The sequence below is a fragment of the Nipponia nippon genome, unplaced genomic scaffold (genome assembly GCF_047370975.1).
Source record: "Nipponia nippon isolate SJK-2023a ecotype South Korea unplaced genomic scaffold, ASM4737097v1 scaffold_1, whole genome shotgun sequence".
In the NCBI taxonomy this organism is placed as follows: Eukaryota; Metazoa; Chordata; class Aves; order Pelecaniformes; family Threskiornithidae; genus Nipponia; species Nipponia nippon.
Window position 1 is genome coordinate 65,972,936 of NW_028262290.1, and position 16,605 is coordinate 65,989,540.

The following is a 16,605-nucleotide window of genomic DNA, read 5'->3' on the forward strand; positions in this document are numbered from 1 at the left end:
AAGTTACCTAGAGCAAAAAGAGGAAGCAAAGTTGTGATGGCAAAGACTGGAGAACCAGTATCGTACAGTTGTCCTTCAACTGGCAGACAAATACAAAAAGGAGTTGAGGAAATGAGTGGATTGTAGTTGTTCAGTGTAGTAGTGTTAAACAGGCAGCACTGTCCTAATCCCATTCATGTGAGATTTGTGTTTCTCTTGACTTCAGTGGCACAGTGTTCCTCACTGAGTTTCATACATGGTTTTTATTCAGGCCTCTTACCCAGATGTTTTCATTTCAGCTCTTAGAAAAATGTTAGAAGCAGGTTAAATATGGTACAGAGGCTCTTGTGTTTATTGTGTGATTCATGAGTTTATTTCTGAAACCTGCAGTCATGTATCCTGACACCCTCTAATGTTTTACTTCAAATAAAGTGACAGCACTGTGGATAATAGTCGCACTGTTGAACATGTAATAAAGACAAAATTCCCCTGCGTGAATTAAAAATTTCTCTGTCTCGTTTTTAATCCTCGCATAGTGAAGTAAAGCTGACAGTGGCTTCTTTCCTGTCTGACCGAGTTGTAGATGAAATCCTGGATGCACTTTCCCATTGCCATCACAAACTGGTGAGTGTTTGCATGGTTGATATCTGAATATGCTGGGTATCTCAACAATGTCATTTACATTCGTAACTTGCTCAGTTTCTCCCTAGCACAGCTCTGTTTTTGAATTGGTCTTATTTTCATTGGCATCACTGACCTAATGTGAAGTACGATCATGGGACGGACTCTTGCCTCTTTGCTTTAAGGAAGATACAACCTTGGAAGAGGCTGCATTATATATTTGTCCTATTATCTTCTGCACTATAGTCAGATCTAAAACTAGAAATGCCATCAGGATGCAACATTGAGTCATTAGTTAAGAACAGTTAAGAATACTTGTCCTGGTGAGATGATAAGGGTTGGTTGCTCGTGAAATGAGAGGTAACATTTCATTCTTTAGAGGAGGGACTGCTGAGACCTTGTTCCCTGAATGAGTACATCTAGAGGCTACCGCAGAAATGTAGGTATCAAGTTTGAAGAGAAAAGAGTAGAAACGTAGGAAAGGAAACTCTGTTTGTTATTTGAAGGTGCTGAGCTCTCAGGAGGCACAGTTATTTATTGTAAAGGTACTTGCTTCACCAAGAGCAGAAGAAATAAACAACTGCGTATCCGCAGAAAAACATTTTTATTTTTAATGCAATGGGCCTCTGTAAGGAGAATCCAGTACTGTTTTTTTTAAAGAAGCCAGTGGGTGGTCACTCTCCTGATTGAAATTGCTCTTCATTTCTAATTGAAATTTCTCTGGCTTCAGCTTGCAGTCATGAATTTTTTCAGATGCTTTTCCCCACAAGATAAGGGAACCATATATATTTATTTCCTCTCTATGAAAGTCCTCATACACAAAATATAATTCTTCCCCTCCCCTCTTTTTTTTCCTCTCTCTCTCTCTTTTTTTTTTTTTTTTTTAAAAAATAAATTAAAAAACTGGGTTATTTGAAGGTGTGTCTTCATGATACAGAGCAGCATTGTGTAAAAATACAACCTCTGGTCTCAGGAGCTATGCAGCAGCATCAGCCTGCTGTGTGAGTGGCCATGTTAATTAGCTCCAGTTGGTCCTGGAGCAGGCTCAGCTGGCATGAGCAGTGGGCTGTCTCTGTCCAGTGGTATTGCACAACTTGGACATACCCCGACTCTTGCACAGTAAGTCATTTTCTCCAGCCTTTGAGTCACTTCAGTAACAATCCTCTGCATTTTCTCCAGCTGTTTTAAAAACCTCTTTTAAAATTATAGTCCCCAGAACCAGATGGACTATTCCAGTGTTTTAACCAACACTGTATATAGGAGTGAAATTGTTTTTCTCCTGATATTCTTTACTCTTCATATTTACATAGCCAAGGAGATAAGAATTCCTTTCTTTTGTCAGAGTTTCAATGGTAGCTCATTTTCAGGACTGGGTTTGCTAGATCTCCCTCCCAGTGATGGCTTCTGGACACTTGACACTTGCGGCTTTTCAAGGTTGTGTCCGTAGCTAATTGCCAGTGCTCTTAGCTCCTAAAGAATGATTGTCTGTACATCTGATTTGAGTTGATTTATGTTGTGATCCATTTTGGCCTGTGTTAGTAACATGTCCCTTCCACTGTTAATTCTGCTATGTTTCTGTTAGCTGCAGATTATTTCAGATAGTATAGAACTGATGAAAACAATGAAGAGTACGGATTTCAAAAATGCTGGTAGAGGAACTCCTGTCTAATTTGTCAGTGTTACTCTTCAACTGACAGCTGCAATCTGAGAGCTGGCAGCTAGCTCTTAATACAGCAAAGCTTAAATGCACTGATATAGTTCTGTGCCAGCTCCTTAAATTGGAGTGTCACGTACTACTAATTCAGCCACCTACAAATGTCTATGTATGTTTCATTGACACAGTAGTGTTTCAGGCAAATTTGAAAAATAAACCTTGTTTGACAAGACCCGAGTTCGCCTAATGTGATGATGATTAGCATTAATTATTATTCTCGCCATTTTAGCATGATTAAAGATAAATCCATAACAGCTCTCCAGTTGTTTTTCCTGAGTAGACACTAGACTAAGTGAGCTATAATTGACTCAGGTCATCTGTTTACCCTGCTTGATGGTTAACAAAACTACAATCCACGGGTTGTCCAAAGTCATGCTGATGTTAAGCAGTGGACTACAGCTCTCCCTAGCTGCCTCTATGAAGGCTTCTGTGACTAAGTGATTTGGGCCAGCTGATCTTCCAATGCTTGCTTTTAACAGATGTTATTTAATATTCTCTTTAGTTACCAACAGAACTAGAAAATATTTCATTTTCCTGACAACATGAACCCACTCCATTCCAAGTACAATCCAGGGTGGTTTATGTAACATTCTCTGTGTTCTTAGTAACAGTTTTTGCTATGCAGGTCTAAAAATGGATTTTATTATTGTTAAAGTTTTTCCTCCCTGATAATTTAAAAAAATATTTCTTATCCCATAGATCTATCAATGATGAATTTTTTTTCTCTTTATGGTAACCCCTACCTATTTCTTCAATGAAACAGAACTGAAGTATTTAACAAAGCTGTCCTGTTTTTTGAATAACAGGTGATAACATTTTGGCCATCTAATAATTCTGAAAACTATATTAGCTGAAATTGTACATGTCTTTGTGTTATTTAATTTAAAAAAAAAGGGTCCAGGATGAAGCTTCTCTTCCACGCCTTTATCTTCTTTATAATAAAGAGAGGACAAATGCTGAGGAAGCCCCATAATACTATAATAAGTCAAAAGTAGGATGGCTTTTTAACTGACCTTTTTCCTTTTCTTTTTTCCTGTTAGACGTTCTCCCTTCCTTCTTGCAATGTGTGATGCAAGGTGTTTTCCATCAAAAAAAAAGGGGGGGGGCGGGGAACAAAACAAACCCTGTGTGAAGATTAACACACACAACTGAGCTTTGCTTTTGTAACTGGTCTTCTAGGATCTATGATCACTTAAGTTCTGTAAGCTTTCTGGTTGGGCTTGGTTTGCCTTTTTCAACAGTTGATTGATGTGTTCCTGCCTTTATCCTTGCCTCCAGGCTGACCATTTGACCAGACGTGGTAAACCACTTCCACAGCAGGAGTCACTGGAAATTGAGTTAGCTGAAGAAAAACCGACTAAACGCTCTATCATCACGGTTGAGGAGCTGACAGAGATAGAACGTTTGGAGGATCTGGATACTTGTATGGTAAGACACATTCCTCAGCCCATTTGGTTAAGCACGCAAACACCTGGAAGAAGGATGTTTTTCAAAATGTCATTTGGCAATTTCATGATATCAGGAAACTGAGGTTAGGAATTGGCTTCTAGAAAAATAAATGTTAGCTTGTGAACATTTTATCTGAGTTGCATATTGCTGTTCAGCAAAGGAAAAGCTTTCCCCTTTTCTTCACTTCTCCTTTCCTGGTACCTATTCAAAGGCCTTTCCCTTGCATACATTGCTACAATCAAGCTAATACAATAAACGTCTCTTCCACTGGCCACAGTTTCACAGAGGCTCAGTTGCAGTAACAAATTGGACCACACTATCCTTTGACAACATGCTGCTTTCTTCCTTAGTCTTCATTCTACTTGACATGGATTCCTCTGAGCCATGACAAAAAATGCTTCTGCCTGGAAGTTATATTATTGACCATGAACAGAAGTTGATTTTTTTTAAATTAGCTTTTGAATGTATGGAAGAATTCTTAGAACCTTGAGACTGGGATGCAAGTGATCCTAGAGGGCAAGCTTTTCAAAAGTAATGGACTTAGGAGTGTGAGATAGAGTAAAAATGCTGAGCATAAATCACTGAGTTGCTTTATAAAATCCCATGTGTGACTTTAATTATAAAGACGGCTCCGTGCCATATCATGATTCTTTACGAGATGTAAATCCACAGAATTACAAAGAAATGGGTTGCTAATTGTTTTCAACCTCAAATCCCCCTCTGCCCAGCTCAGTCTGTTGAGGAACTCTACTGCGGACGGGAACTTCAGAGAGCGCTTCTCTATTACAACTTAGTCTAATAGGTGGTCACTGCTGCAAGGGATGGGCTTTCTCCTCTGCCCTCCTACCTGGCTCCTTGGCCATGTGCTTTCATGGGAAGCTAAACTGGCAGAAAAATGATTGCATTTTTTTATAGAAGAAGTTTTGTTGATTCAGCTCCCTGAATAGACTTACTGCAGAGTCAGACAAGTACAGGTCAAGAGAAGGAGCAGCAGGGTTGCTCCTTACTGCAGCAGCTATCTGTTGGTCTCGCTTAGCTATAAAACAAATGCACACTTCACTGGAAATACCAGCTTAAAATAGTTCTCTCTCCCTTCCAAATCTCCTTCTTCACCAAGATTTTGCAATATTTGTCTGAACATTACAAATCCCTGTGAGGCATGTGGTGTTGATGGCATCATCTGGCTCCTCACTGGTACTATCAAGTTCCAGAAGCCTTCTGTAGCCAACATTCAGTAATCATTCTGAGCCCTAAATCCTATGGGAGAGAGACATCCCAGTACAATATGTGGCATCTGAACCCTGTACCTGCGAGTTAGTTTTTGCATGCTGGCTTCGTACATAGAAAAATAAGCTAAGCGCTCATTTTGACACCCCACCCTCCCCCCTTTGAATTTATTCTTGCAGCCTGTTAAGAATAATAATACTGGAAGTTTAAAAAATAGCTCCTGTCTTTATCTCATATCTCCATGGTTATATGAAAGGATCATATCACTGTGCTGTTATCTTTCACTTTGGTCATATTAAAATAATGGAAATGTGATGATGCTTACACTCTTTAAAAGATGCATTAGATGCTAGCTGCACTTATCTTCAGAAGTGTTTGTATCTCTCTTCATTCTCTTCATTCACCCTCATCTTGCACAGAGATTCAAATACCTGTGTGACCCAGATTCTCATCAATATCTATTTCTGAAAAGAATGAAGCATCAAATAAACACGAGGCAGTAATCTTAGTGCTAAAGAATCCATTTATTAAAAACTGTAATCCATTTTTAAGAGCTGCTTTTTGCATCCTGGGTGCAAGTGATATTGGTTGCTGTTGTAAGAATATATGGATAAATATATAGCCTCAAGAGGCTGAGTAATACAGGGATTTTTACTGAGCTAGTGTTCTTACTGAGTTTTTTGCAACTAAAAGCATCTTAAGAATGGATTTCTTGCATCTTCTGGGTGGAGTTAGTAACTTCAAAGATAGCACTTTCCCAGTGATGTGTTTTAGCTATGGGAAAATCCTATGGATTTCAGATACTGTCTTGGAAAAATTAACCTGATTTATGGCAGCTTTTAAGTGTCGTACAGATATTTGCATGGAAATGAGGAACCTTCTGAAAGGGGCATCAGCAAACAATGAGCTGGTCAGTGCAGGAAACAGATATGTTGCTGAAAGATTTTACTAGAAGGAGAAGCATATGGTTCTATGAACTATAATGATGAACCTAATTTCCTTTGATTATTTTTAGTCTTAAATGAGAAATAGCTATTTAAATCCCACTTCCAAAATGGCATTAGTCCAGAATACTGCCTTGTTTGGCCATTGGAAATCCCTAAGCATTACAAAGTGTGATGATAGAACGGATCTTAGCCTTGTGAGTAGCTGATGCACCTGGCTGTGTAGTCTGCAAACCTCAAACCTGAAACCTTGAATTGCAGGTTGGTGGTGTGCATGTTTGGCAGCCTAATCTCCTATTGCCAAAAGAATATGGAACGTGGGATGAAGTTGATCATGTTGCTGGGATGCCAGGAAAAACTCACCTGTTCTAAGCCCTGTCTATCAGTTTGCTCCAGCTAGTTGCCAAGATGTCTGGGGAAGAAGAGATTTTGGTCGTATAGGAGAGGCACTGAGCTTGGACCACCATTTTGGGGGAGCTGGTTTTTTTCCATTTGCAAAACTGGATTCATTTTGCAAACCCATTATCTTCAGCAAGCCTGTTCTCTTCATTCTTGTTTTCTTCAACAAGCCTATTGAGGATCAGTATTCTGCCTGAGGCAATGTATTCAACAGTGTGTTGTTATTCACCAGCCTCCCTTGAAGCTGTATTTGAACAATTTGGGGAAAAACCGTATCTAGGTTCAGTTTTGACTCTGTGGTTACAGGTAGATTATATAGCACTGAAGCTTGGTGAATGACTGTGAATGAAGTAGATGTATTTGTAATAAAATGCTTATGAGCTATTTGTTCTTATATGTGGATTGAAAGTGGAAGATGTGGAGGTTTGTTTATAAAGCTCGGACTGGCAGCATAAGGATCTGAAGCCTCCAGTGCTGGTGACAGAGCGAACAAACAGGCCCTGGTGTGTTTCACAGCCTGCCCACCGATTCTCAAGCAAGGTGTAGCGTGGCTGTGGCTCTGAGGATTTCCCTGCCAGATTAGAGGGTTGCCACCCATCCACCTGGAAGTTTGATATGTATAAGCAACACAGACAAGACAGAATGACGTGTCATAAACGGGCCCATGAAACGCACCACTGAAAAATAGACTTTTAAATGTTATTTCTAGTATTTTTTGTTGTGGGAGTTAGGACTTACCAAATACCAAACTGTGCAATTAAAGCTCATTAGCTTCAACTTAGGATATGATTCTCATCCAGCCTTTAACGGTGGCCTGGGAGCCCATAATATGAAAGATTTGTCAGTCATAGCAGAATTTGCTAGTCTGTTAAATGAGTTCTGAAGAATGCTGGGAGTGATTGAGTGGCTCAGCGTAGGATGCAATAGCTGGAACGTTATGGACCCAAGGGTTTCTGATCTCCCTAAGCTGCAGTACAGTAAATTAATGCTTCCCTAATCTACACCTGTCTTAGTTGTCTATGTTTAATTAGAGCTGTGTTGATCGTAATAAGTCATTAGATAAAAGTTGCATGCAAGTAAGATGGAAAGAAAAATCTTTATGCAGAAAATTACTTACTGTTCTCAGATAAAAGCAAAAGCCATGGCCTGCTTTTCAGAGCTTAGACTGAATCATGAATTAACTTCATAAAATAGTACGGTTTATCTGAATTTTTCTGTGTGTATATGATGAGAGTGACACATTTTAAACTAATGCATGCATTTGAAAACTAACTTTAAATAAGGCACCCTTTTTTACTGAGACTATCATGTATCTTGGTATGTGTAATTGTGTAGGTAGATAATAAGTGATTTGATTTTGCGTAATGCTTCTAGTTGTACTTTATTCTTTCATAACCTTTAGTTCTTTGCAGAAGTAAGAGATACTCAATAGTGCTCAATTCCCCACCAAATGTAATGGAGCATCTTTGTTAGACTGTGTTTAATAGTTATGTTCTAAAGCTTTTTTTTTTTTTTTCCCTCTTGTTTAGCTACTTGAATGTTAGTTTGGCTTCCAGAATACTAAAAGGAGATCAGCAGAGTTGAGCCTCTACTTAAAGAAAAGTTTTGAGAGAAATAGCTTTTTTACTAGAAATTCATGTACTCATTGTCTTTAAAATATCCATTTCAGCAATGTAATTTTATTACTATAGGTAATAACAAGCATACAGCTGGGATAAGTATTGTTTTTAGAGCAAAGCAGAGGTTATTTGCATTATGAAGAGGTATGGTAGGAAATTGTTTGAAACATGTAAAGGAACTGTAGGTTGTAATACACAAGTCTGCTTATAAAACTTCTTTAAAGCATTTCAGTGTAAGATTGAAGTGCTTGGATGGTATGTGTTTGCAAAAATGCTTGTAGCTAATAGAAAAGGACTGCCTGTAATGAATGTTGAATCTTAGCCATTTCTTATCTATTTCTAATTTTAACCGTTGAGATGGTTCTATGACCTTAATGGAGGAAGGTTTAACAAAAAAAATCCCATGAGCAATATATTAATGTTTTAGTCTTTATTTGAAGAATAGATTTCACCTGTACAGTAGAGACGAAAATTTGCAGAAGTAGCGGAACATTTGTAGATTGGTGGTGTATGTTTTTTTCCTGCGAATGTACTTACTAGCCATTGTCAAAGATTTAGCAGATTAGTCCAGTATCCAGGTGAAGACTTATGAACCCATGGGTTCTGAAAGACAAGGATTGTATGGACCTTAGTGTTTTCAGGGAAAAGGGAGAAATTGCACTCAGCACATCAGTATTAAATTTATTTTTTAAACAAAGAAAACTCATAAAGCACCACCTGAAAGCTTTTTTTCTCCCCACCCCCTCATCTAAAACAAATTAGAATTAAAACAACAGAAGCCCCTCCAGTTGCTTTCACTGCAGGAAGGAGAAAATCATTGTACAGACTCATGTACATGTGCACTGATAACTATAGGAAGAAAAATTAAAGTAGTGATTCTCTGGTATGCCCTGACATGCTACCACATCTGATTCTTGTTGCTGTCTATTTACCTGCAGCAGAATTGTCTCAGTCATAGACAGTCAGCTTTTTGGATGAAAGACTGAACACCTACTGCAATAAAACCCCAGTTCCTGTTGGACTCCACATGTTCTCCTGCGCTATAAAACCCTAGCTCTGCGACTGGCTTAATCCAGCAAAAATCATTGTTCTTGCTGAAAAGAGCATTTTCCACTTTCCCCTGTACACAGCTCGGTCTTTCCTGCCCACACCCTCACACTTGTACTGGTGCTCACACAGCCTCGCTACAAACTGGGTGTGGGAATTGATTCAGCTGAAAATTAAGCTTTTTACGGAGGATTTCTTTCCCAGGTTAGTTTACAGGCTGACTAGTCCTCTGGTTGAGTTCACAAAACAAATCCTGAGCGGCAGGAACAAGCCGGCAGGGATGAGGGCAAAGGCAGCAGCCTGGATGAATGCCGGATTAAATTGATTGTGACACTTGAGTTTCTCTCTTGTATGCATTAGCAGAAATGGGCCTTTGATGTGTAGTAAATACAGCACTCTGTGGGAAGCTAGGAATTGGCATTATGGTATGCGAGACTATTCTTGGCTTCTGAAAAGGCTCCATCACAGGCATGCAAGAAAATCTACTTCAGTGGGAGTCCAGTAGTATTTCTGACTCACGCTGAACTAGGACAGTTTATGAGAACATCACCAGGAGGGGCAGAGCACAGCGGCGGCGTGCTCCCTAAGCCCTTCCCTACACACGCAGTGCAATGGCCGAGAAAGTACGAGACAAAGGGAGCCGGTGTGATAATTTTGCAGAACCTATGAATATCTTGTTTATTTGCAAGTTGTGTGTTTATATGTTAGCCTCGCCATTAGTATTATGATTACATTAATTTTAAGTGTAAATATTTGTTACCTGTCTTTTCCTGGGTTCCTTTGTATATAGTTTTGCCGCATCCTCACTGCCCTTAGAGGTCCTTACCCGTGTTTATTCAATGCCTGTTACATGTGTAGACTACAGACTACAGTCTCTTTCGGCTCATGAGGGGTTATGTGATCCCAGCTGAAACACTTTAAATGGCTTCCAGTGTCTTTTTCTTGGTCTCTGAGTGGAAGGAGGTGATGGATAATTCCTATATAGTATGTTTTTCTTAAACCAATTGACATTTCTTAGTCAGAGTTCAAAGCTGTTTCTCATAATCTAGGGTACATTATTGGCACAGTATGAAGTAAATGAAGAATGTGATGAACTGCTACTAGTAACAGCACTGCATGCTTGGTTAAGAAAAAAAGTAAAATTGGAGACTGTTTTCTGCTTAAGTTAACACCAGAATTGTGAAGTGCAGCTGCTGGATATTGTTTGCATGGTGGCACTTCTGTATCAGGAGCCTGTCTTCCCATAATACCAATGCTTTATTTTGCCTTAGTAGACTCAGATTTGTATTGGGGGTGGAGGGGAGGGTGTGTAGTTACGTCCTTTGTGGCAGTATTTGTCTTACTGATAGAGTTTCCATCATTTTCTTTCACATGTCATGAAAAAGCCAGATTGAAAGGAGAGTTCAGTAACAAAGCACTGAAACACTGGTCTCGGGAGTTTAACTTCCTTGCAGTGGTGTTAAGAGGGAGGTAACTACTAAGAAATCTGTGGCAGACAGAAAGGTCTTGAACATGTAGCTATGCAGTCTATAGGTAGTGCCAGCCCCGGCTGCTCAGTCCCACCATTCGCCACTCTGCTGGCAAGAATTTGAATGCCCGGGCTGCAGGCAGAGTTGTCTCAGCAGGCACCAGCTAGCTGTGGCAGGCTGTAGCCTGCTAGTGGACACCCATCCACCACTTGGTGAGAGAGGTGACTATATCCCTACCTGGGTTCGCTTGCCCTGCCAGCCAGCGCTCGCCCATACGGCCAGCGGCAGGGGTCACCCAAGCGCTCACTTACCTACTTCAGGTAAAGTTAACAGGTTATGAGGACAAAGCTCCTTTGCACATGCTGGATCAGGGGGCACTCGTGTGATCCCTTTTGCCGGCGGAGCTGTGGAGTCAGTTGATGTTCAGCACAAATAGATAGAGAATTCATCTTTCCACAGCCTCTGTTTATAAGAACCTGCTCGTTATTTCCCATGGCAGATTAGCAAGAGCTCCTTTGGAGGAGTACTTGCCAAAATCTAGACTCTGTAACCTTTGGCAGAGGGACAACAGCAAACAGCATGAGAATAACCTCTAATAGTGCTGTTTCTGTAGCACACATCTGCTTGCAGCCATAAGGCTTCTTGATTCAATTAATATCTGGCAAGTTGACCTTCTCAAGTGGTTGAGGAGTTTTTTTGTATAGGTTGCATGGTCCTTTCTACTGCTTTTTGATTCTTCCAGCGTCTCAAATAAATAACTTGGCACAAGTTACTTATCTGTGTCGTATGGGGGAGCCTTGTTTACTCTGAAATCTGGAGAGCCTACTGAAAATAGCACATGCATGAGCCAGTCTCACTGAGAGTGCTTCATGGTGTCGCTTCACCCAGAAGAACAGGAGGCTTGCAATTTTTTGCTCTACCAAATTGATGCCTCATAATGCAGTGATAAAGAATAGTTGCTCACACAAAGAGCGGGGAGGAAGTCAGTGTTAGGGCAGGCAGTTACAGAGTACCGTTAGATTTTGCTATATTTTGTCAAGGAAAAGGAGGTTAGGATGAGCTGGGTTACTGGAATAAAAACTTATAAATAAATAAATAAATAAATAAATAAATAAATAAATCAAGAGTACATAGTGCCAAAAAGCTAGAAGACACCTTCTGAGTCAGCAAATCTCATCTCTGCTATCACTGACAACTGCATCACACAGTCATATTCATAAATTTACCAGGCTTCCTCTCAAAACATCTCTCTCTCAGACTAGAGGAGAACTTAGAGGTAAATATATTCTTTCTTCTGATGTTATTCAGGTCAACTAAAGCCTCATGGCAAAGTGGTGGGTGTATCTCTGCAGTAAGATCTTACGAGTAAAGATCAAATTGCTGTGAATTTTTGAGGTCAGTAGTGACAGGATTGCAATACTGATCTGAAACCAAAAGCACGTAAACTGCTGAAAAGAACCTTCAAGTTAGCAGATGTTAAAGAAAACTAAAAGGAATGAGCAGGATAGAAAAACAAAGTGATTGAAAAGTCACAGTATTTTCATTCAAAGCTTATCAGAACTTCTTATTTTACATTTTAGCTGTGGGTCATTTCCAGTACCACGGTATTTAGATAATCCAGGGGAAGCTTGTGTTCACGCTCTCTGAGAAACAGCAGAATCCAGTGCCTTGTTGCCAGCCAGCACTTAATTCCGTGCTGGCAGGTGAGCAGTCCTGCTTTGCAGGGTAGGCATCTTGCTCTTCTTTCATGGTGTTTCTGCCCTTCCTAGGCTCATGTGCTGCCCCGTGACTGTCTGACCAAGCAGCTCTATGTAAATCATGTATCACACTTGGATGCTGGCACTCCATAGACCAGCCTTTGAGTTTTGCCATCCTCTCTTGGATAATTATGATTGACCCCTTCTACCAGTTTGTTTTAGAGAAGAAATTAAAATACTCTACTCAAGTATTTCTGTTTCCCATACAGTGTCTTAGAGTATTTGCTAGTTGCCTGTCAAGATATCTCCTGGTTTTAACAGGGAGATATCTTGATAAAGTAGTTCCTGACAGGACTTAAAATTCAGAAGGTTGGTTTGTTTTTGTTTGGCTTTTTAATATTTAAGTTCACAAAGTATATCTCAAAGTGTCTGAGGGGTATAAAGATTTACTGTGCATGCTGGAAAGGTGTCTGAAACAAACTTCAATGAGAAAAGAGTAGCAGCTCAAGGATGCCTGGGTTTTCAAGCATAAAACTTGCCATCATAATTCTGGGCAGAGAGGCTGCTAGTCCACTTCCCCGTCCAGGGTAAACTGTATCTGATTCACTGTGATGAGTCTCCCTGTAGCGTTTCTCCTTTGAAATGTCACTGCTTCAGCATAAGCCATGCATCATCTGCCCCCAAAGGCTCTAATGGTGGTGGGAAGATGACTGGTGGTTTTTGCCTGGATGACTACTTATCCTTTTGGTAGCTGTTCACTTCAGGTTGTTGGAAGGAAGGAGAGATGCAGAAGTTGTGTTGGTTCCCAGTCCTGGGAAGCTGTAGGGCACGCAGATACGACAGCTCCCATTCATAAAATCATAGAAAGGTTTGGGTTGGAAGGGACCTTTAAAGATCATGTAGTCCACCCCCCTGCCATGGGCAGGGACATCTTTTGCTAGATCAGGTTGCTCAAAGCCCCCTCCCACCTGACTTTGAACACTTCCATTCAGGAGTACCTTGCCTCAAACTTGCTTTATTGATGTTATTGCCCGGGGCACCTGGTACATATGGTGGCTGTCTTTAAAGAATTGCCTAAGAATATCTTGAACGGCTGCCCACCTCTCCATATTTGCTGAGTTTAAGAGCTTTTTCTTCTTACTATATGGAAGTTTAGGTCACAAACAAAGTAATTTTGGCATCAGCGTTTGCCAGCTGAAGGTAATGAACAACCACAAGCAAGCAGCTTGTGGTGACTTAAAGAGATAGTTTGTGCCATCTGACTTGCAGCAGCTCTCCGTTCTACACTTAGTTTTTAACTAAAATAAATTAGTTGGAACCATCCTCTTTGTTCATCTTAAAGCCCAGCTGCTGTAGAAGATGCTGCTAGCTTCTTCATGACCAAGTAGAAAACAGAACTGATGATACGGAGAATTGCTTTTTCTCTTGCAGGTGGTAGTTGCAGGCAGAGTTCCTTGCAGGATACTCATTCAGAATATGAAAAAAATGATTCAGTTTAATAGCTCTAGGAACTGCTCAGTTTAATTCATGTTTTTGTACTCTTCATAATAAAAGCTTTGCATATTTATATGCAGGACTATTTATTAGCAGGAATTTTACATGACTTGAAAGATGCAAGTGCAGAATTATTAATTAAAAGAGTATTTTGAAATACTTGGTGAAATATCACAGAGTACATGAGCCACATCTCAGCAAGCAGAAAAGCAAAGGTTTCTTGGCTAGTAAAATGAAACAAGCTCAAGGGCAAATCTATTGAGCTTATCTTACTGCAGTGCTACTCCTTTTCTTTCAGAAAATGTTGCTGTACAAAGTAACTCTAAAGGTCAGGCTGGTTTAGCTGAGACTAATTGAACTAATTCTGAACTACAGCTCGTTCTTTAGAAATTCAACTCTTGAGGAAGGGAAGGAAATAAACAAACATACTCCTTAAATTTACGTATGGATTATTTGTATGCAATATTTATTTACAATATCTATATTTATATATAGTACTTCCATATAGAGGATAGAACTCTGAAATATAAGGTCAGGACTAGATCCTCTGCTGGTGTCAAAATGCATAGCAGCTACATTCAGGACAGCTGTATCAACAGACAGCAGCCTATCACAGCTTGGCCTTGGTTTCTAAATGATGTGTTAGTGGCTTTGCTCTCCTGTCTCCTGTAAAATACTCCATTAGCTGCCATGGATTTTAGCATTGCATTTAACTTTGCAAGGACAATGGCACTCAAGGGGAAGATTCTAAGGACAGTGAATCAGGTTACCATCGCTGCTAGTGGGAAGTACGTAGCTAAATTTCTGCAAGCCGTGCTGAGGGTTTTACCCTGGAAATCATGTTATAAAATCTTCAGTAGTTGAAGTAAGCAATAGCAACTTTCTAGTTTCTAAGGCTTTCTATACAGATGGTGAGACACCTGTGTGTCCAAAGATTCATATGCAAAAAGCAAAGTTGGTCCATTTACTGTTCTGGTTTATAAAGCATACCTGAAGATTTCTTTTTTTTTTTTTTTTTTTTTTATATGAGATGACAGATGTGTGACATCTCTGTCAAAGGTAGTTAGGAGACTAGAAGCAGCGTGGGAAATGTCAGCTGACTGAAATGGTGTCATGGCAGCTTTACAGGTCAGGATTCCTTACAGCAAAAGAAAACAGCAGGACTTGTAATAAAATGCCTTGTTTTCTTATGCCTCTTTCTTAAAAAGGCATACCCCACAAAGTACATATAGCTGAAACAATTTAGCACTGGTTTAAAATTTTCTGGAAGAATCCTTGAATATATTTTTTCTAACAGCTCATCCCCAGTTGGCACGTTGTTATGATTCCCCGATCCAATTTCTGCTTTTGTTTGGGTTGAATTTGGTTGGGATTTTTGGTTGTGGGTTGGCGTTTCGTCTTTAGCAATGGCCCGTGTACGCTTGGAGGCAGACCACTTTATTTTGCAATTATGCTGAGAGCAAATGAAGAGAAGGGTTGGGTGACCTCATGGTCGATAGTACTTCAGGGGTCTGAAGACTGGCGTTAGGTTCCCTGCAGAGCAGCCAGATTCCTTGGTGACTTCAGGCAAGTCTCTTAGTCTTTGCTTTGCTTAATGGTGCTTCCTTGTCTAACCTGTTGCCTGCTTCGTGCCTCCCTCTCCTCCTTCTCCCTCCTTACCCCCCACCCACAAACTGTTTAGCACCTTTTAAGTGGCTCGGTAGTCACACTCACTTAGGTGAGATCACTAAAGTGTGGAAGGTAGGAGTTTCCATAAGCCCTTGCTGGATCAGGACTGTAGACTACAAACTCCCCCAAATCCTGGGATTGCTTCCTGTTATATATGTATTGCTTTGCACTTTGGTCCTAATCACATTTCCAGCTGCTTATATAATATAAATAACTTTCCTGCCTATGCATTAAATGCACAGAACACACTGGAGTGCTACCACGAATGCTGTCTGAAAGAGAAACCGTGTTGCAGATTGATTTTTGAAGTGTGCTGGATATTTACTTTTAAGACGGTTTCAGTTTTCAAGATGTTTCTCAAGGGATTCTGCAGTCTCTCCAGCAACCTCAGAGCAGCCCTCGTGAATGGTAGTATAGAAGATGGGCAAGAGAAGAGAGAACATGGATTCTGGCAGGGAAATGGAGTAAGAGTGTATGTGTGTGTAGATAGCGTACAAAAATGAGAGTAATGAGCAGGTTTGCCTGTTAGCTGAGAACTCCTGCATAAAGCCAAAGTTTCTAAAGCTAAAAGAAAATAAAAATTTTAAAAAACACAAAGGAATAAACAAACAAAACCCCTGAGGACAGTAGGAAAATAAAGGAGTGGAGCTGTAACAAGAACACTGTTCTTGCTATTCAAAGATAGCCCATCGTATCTTTAAAACATTTAGCTACAGTTAAGCTTAGAAATATGAACTGTGACAAATGGATCATTATTGTTTAAAATGTCAAAGCACTGAAAAACTGACCTTAATATCCCTTCAACAATTAAATGATGAACTTCATGTTACGTGCAGACTGTTTTCACTCCTGGTAATTAAACACCAGTGCAATATCCATTTAAAAATGCAGCACTTCCTTGCTGAGAAGTTTAATCCAGACCATGACTATTGACTTCTGCCACAAACACTCTGGTAATACCTGGAGTGTTGTTATAGCAGCAGTTCCCATTCAACTTGAAGGCAAAACCACCATTGTTTTTTCTTACTCTGAATTAAGGAGGACTGTGCTTGGTCATGTGCCACATGAGAGGGGATATGGCCTTGCTTCATTTCATATGATGGCTGTGCTGCTTGGTTTTTTTCTTTTAATTTTTTGAAGGAGAGGGGAATGGTCGTGCTTTATTAATGGAATAGCATTCTTCTAATGTGCCAAAAGTGCTTGAAAGCCTGCGCCTCTAAACCTCCTTATGGGAAGGAGAAGTACTGTTGCTTTGGATTAGGTTTCTTTAAACCTCAG

The 16,605-nt window shown here is 40.1% G+C and overlaps 1 protein-coding gene across 6 annotated transcripts in view; it reads left to right on the plus strand.

The window, feature by feature from the left end:
• Nucleotides 1–16,605, plus strand: part of CARMIL1 (capping protein regulator and myosin 1 linker 1) — a 200,952-nt gene that overhangs the window by 153,624 nt on the left and 30,723 nt on the right. For all 6 annotated transcript variants that reach the window (XM_087758183.1, XM_087758147.1, XM_087758164.1 and 3 more), the window contains exons 28-29: nt 516–603; nt 3,593–3,742. In XM_087758183.1, coding sequence (XP_087614309.1) covers nt 516–603; nt 3,593–3,742 — 238 coding nt within the window. The remainder of the gene's footprint in view (nt 1–515; nt 604–3,592; nt 3,743–16,605) is intronic.